Source organism: Cyprinodon variegatus, unplaced genomic scaffold, assembly GCF_000732505.1.
Source record: "Cyprinodon variegatus isolate N-32 unplaced genomic scaffold, C_variegatus-1.0 Scaffold591, whole genome shotgun sequence".
In the NCBI taxonomy this organism is placed as follows: domain Eukaryota; kingdom Metazoa; phylum Chordata; class Actinopteri; order Cyprinodontiformes; family Cyprinodontidae; genus Cyprinodon; species Cyprinodon variegatus.
The window spans coordinates 422,850-427,145 of NW_015151044.1; the positions used below are offsets into that span (position 1 = coordinate 422,850).

The 4,296-nt window shown below is 40.3% G+C and overlaps 1 protein-coding gene across 1 annotated transcript; it reads left to right on the forward strand.

The window, feature by feature from the left end:
* Positions 1-1,127: 1,127 nt before the first annotated feature.
* bhlhe23 (basic helix-loop-helix family member e23) lies at positions 1,128-2,749 on the forward strand. Its single transcript, XM_015392438.1, has one exon. It carries the CDS (start codon positions 1,487-1,489, stop codon positions 2,168-2,170), a length of 684 nt encoding a protein of 227 aa, XP_015247924.1. The 5' UTR covers positions 1,128-1,486; the 3' UTR covers positions 2,171-2,749.
* The last annotated feature ends 1,547 nt before the right edge of the window (positions 2,750-4,296 follow it).

Genomic DNA, 4,296 nt, shown 5'->3' on the forward strand with positions numbered 1-4,296 from the left:
CAGTCCACTTCTCCACAAAGGGGAGGGGTTAAATGCAGAGGTAAACTTCTCTAGTGTGAGATCAATGAAGTTAAATTATTATTATAACAGGACTCCATGGCTTTTGTTTGGAGTGAAGTTTGGTTGTCAGTCAAGTCAGTCAAGCAAAGTAAACCCTGTGGCCATTTAGCTTGTTTAAACAGTGTGGACAAGTCTGGATAAAAACATTAGATCAGCATTTTGCATTTGACAGAAACACGAAGAGCTCTAAAATTCCGTGGTAGATGGCCATTTTGACTTTGGGCTTAAGAAAACCTAACTGACAAACATTAGCAAAGGAAATTGGTCCTCAAATCAACATGTAAAAACAGGCACTCAAGTAGGTTGAATTTGGTTCCTTTCCAGTCATTCGGGAGACATTGACTTTAAAAAAAAACAAAATTTACTTTGGCCCATCTCAGGTGGGTTATTTCTTAGGTTCTGGCTCAGAGGCTGGAGTAACAGATGGAATTAAACTATTTTAGCTATCTATCTTCTGGCTTGTAAAGCACTTACTCAAAACTCCTGAAAAGGCTTTATTTCATTATCCACAATGCTCATTTTCAATTTCACTTTTTCCTTCCACTGAACTTTCAATCCTCTGTTCAGAGCCTTTTTTTGTATTTACTTTTTGTGGCTTAGCCATTTTGTGGGATGTCTGAAAGAGTGTTAAAACAAGGAAGCTGTGAAGCCAGTCCCACGCCATAGTATGACATTTTGCAAAAAAATATATATATTATGCAGTATTTCAATTTTCTGAAAGTCTTAATTTTGGATCACCAATAGCTTTGATCCATAATCATAAATATTGACAGAAATAAACACTTCAATTTGTCATGATGTGTCTGGGAAATCCATCAAATGAATGCGCTTCACTTCTTTTTTTAATTAAATGACAATAAATTAGATGTTAAATTATATTATAAATGACTAAAATGTGGTTGTAATACAACGGCAGACCTAGGCTCAGTGTCAGGTTGCAGTTTCCATCTATAAAGTAGAAACTGGGAGCAGACCCACGCTCTCTGCGAGTTAATTAAAACGCCCCCCTGATTGGACGGACAGATAATCTCGGTGGGCCGCCTGCTCATACTAACTTGTGAGCGGGACGGAGTGCCAGTCACAATCTGCTAGAGGCGAGGGAGGGCAAGAAAGACCACTGTAACTACAAAGGCAAGAGGGGCGCAGTTAGAGAAGTGTTGATAAACGTGGGCTATGCGCGCAACAAGGGGGGAGCGCAGTGCACAGAGGAGGTGAACGCATGTAAAGACTCTGCTTCACACTCACAGCCTCCTTCCTGAAGAGACGCAACGCTGAGAGTGGAAAGGAGTAAGGAAAAACTCTAAGAACAACAAATCAACTCCTGGACAATAGTTCACTGACTGCCCCCAAGACAGAAGCTTGGATAAAGGGGTCCAAGAGAGACTTTTGTCCTGGTCAGAACCTGCTCTGGAAGAGAAAAAAGAAAATGAATGTCAGTGATGAGAATCTGCTGAAATCCATTAGCAACGACGCGCTCCTTGACCTGACGCAGCGCTACGGGCAGCAAGCGTTCGGGTTTGGCGCTGGCCATGGTGCTGGAAGCCCCGGCAGGTACCCGCTCACGCCTGCCGCCGATTTTCTCTCCGGGCAGACCGCGAAGTCCAACGAGAGCGGCGGGGAGCACACGAGCGACGACGAGGACGGCTTTGAATCACTTGAGTCGCGGAAGAGGGGTTCCTCATTTGGGGACGACAAACCCGGCGGGCCACTAGCCAAAAAGTCCAAGGAGCAGCGGTCCCTGCGGCTTAGCATCAACGCTCGAGAGAGAAGAAGGATGCACGACCTGAACGACGCTTTGGACGGCCTGCGCGCAGTCATCCCGTACGCCCACAGCCCCTCGGTGAGAAAACTCTCCAAAATAGCCACTCTCCTCTTGGCCAAGAACTATATCCTCATGCAGGCTCAGGCTCTGGAGGAGATGAGGCGGCTGGTGGCGTATCTGAACCAAGGACAAACCATCACCTCACCGATCCCCACCGCCCTGGCACCCTTTGGACAGGCAGCCGTCTACCCGTTTTCGGGCTCCACACTTGCCACCTGTGCCGAAAAGTGCACCACTTACTCTGGGGCACCGTCGACTCTCTTCAAACACTGTAATGACAAGCCTTGATTTGATTTACACTTTCCCTGAACTTTTACCTTTACTGTACCCATGTCGGTCTCCGTCCCACTCTAGTTCATTTAACGCATAATTCTGTGGAAATTAAAACGGTTTTAGTCTGATGAATAATAGTAATATATGGTTCGGTAACCATGCTTGAAAACTATTGAAATGAAATTGTTTTGGCCTTCCTGTTACCGTGGCTTGCATGTCTCACATAAGTACAGGCCATATCCAGTCATTAACGGAAAATCTGGGAAGTTTGTGTTATCATTTGCAATCTATGCAACAGTCAGTAATTGCACGAAAACTTCAAATAACCAAGACCAGTTTCGACCTTTAGATCTGATCCTCTTAATTAAGTATGAAAACAATCTGATGTTCTATTTTATGATACAGCGTGTTTGTTTTTATTTAAACATATTGCACATCTTTCATGATTGTATTGTACATCTTTGAAATATCTTCAAAACCCGGATATGGTTACATAACTGCAGCCTATAAATTGAAGAAACTCTGGTTCTGGTTCTGGTTGTGTTGCAACATGGGTTTCATATATTGTTTATAGTTTGTCTTTATAATTAAAACATATCTATACTCCGAGTCGGTTTGCGTCATTATTTCGCATCTTTAACGATTGTAAAAAAAAAAAAAAGCTGGAAATGAAGGTTGTGTTTAGAATAATTGTAAATGTTGCATTTTAATTTTTTTTATAAATGTAAAAATTTCAAATAGGCTTCTTTAAAAGCAGTGTTCTCTGAGCACTCTTTTAGAGCGAGCTCTTATTTTTTATTTTTATTTTTTTTATTAAGATGGGTCTAAAGGAGCTCAGTGGGACTGGTGGGGCCTGTTTGGCTCGCAGTGGGGTCGGTGGCGCTGAGGGGAAGGGCGCAAGCGCCGCCCGGGGCTACCCACGACCTGTCTCTGGGTATTTGGGTGATTGCAGACTTGCTTGGCGGGCTCTTACACACTGGACAGCTATTAACGCGATTTCTGCTCCTGTCTCTTTGGGAGGCTTAATTTATTGAACGTTACAGGAACACTTTCCTCTTTGCAGGTTGGATGACTTTAGAGAATAATTTGAGATATTAATCACAATTGTTAGAGATACAGCGCGGCACTTCTTTTCTGTTTTTCTTTTTTGTGTGTGTGCAAAAAAAAAAAAAACATGCACCTTTATCAAACAGGCCAACTTCTTTGACATTATATAATCACCTGAGAGCAGTAGCCTTGCTCATACATGATATTTTGCAAATATTGGCATATATAGAAAAACACCTCATATTTAAAGCAGATTTATTTTGAGTAAGAAAAATGTTCATATGCTCAGTTTAGATTCACTATAAAAACGACTCTTGAAGATATCACATTCTTATAAGTACATGTCAGCTTCTATGATTATATCTAATTTTATATTCAATAATGATTAAATGTGCACTCTACATTGGTGCTTTATTATGACATAAAACATGTTGACGAGAATCTAACTGAAAGTATTGGTTCTGTCAAATCTTAGCAATCTGATTCATATAGAGATATGATTTCTAATGAGCAAATAAACCAGCTTAAAAAAAAGTAAGGTTTGGGACAAAGAAAGTTTTTAGAATTTATCTTTGTGTCCATGTTTAAGTAGCGTAGCGGCAGGGCTAATGTCAAACTGGATAGCAAACTGAGATGTTAGTTTTTGCAAAATTCTTACCTGTGAATGACACATCTAAGCTGGATTGATAGGAAAAAGAATTTCATACCACCTTGCTTAAAAAAAAGAGGATAAACAGTTGATTTCTTTGGGATTATTTAGGCCAAAACTAGTTCAATACCACAGTCTGTGCGGAATGCAAGCTCACCGACAAGCTGAGATTTATTAGTTATTTCTGATTAATGTTGTGGATGTCATGTAGAAACTTTAGATTGTACCTTATTACAAAGCATTTTAGTTTTTCCCTATTCCCTATCAGAAAAATAATCTGTGATTAAATTTCCTGTTTTAATGGAAGGACAAAAATTTTTTTTTTTACTTAGAATCATACAAATTATATTGAGGAAGAATATTTTTGAAATTGGATTTTTTTTTTGGCTTTGTTATTAAACTTCCAAAATCGATGCTCCTACTTTTCGACTAAATGTATTGGTAC

Coding starts and splice junctions, on each gene's coding strand:
- bhlhe23 (XM_015392438.1), top strand. CDS start 1,487: ATGAATGTCAGTGATGAGAATCTGCTGAAATCCATTAGCAACGACGCG.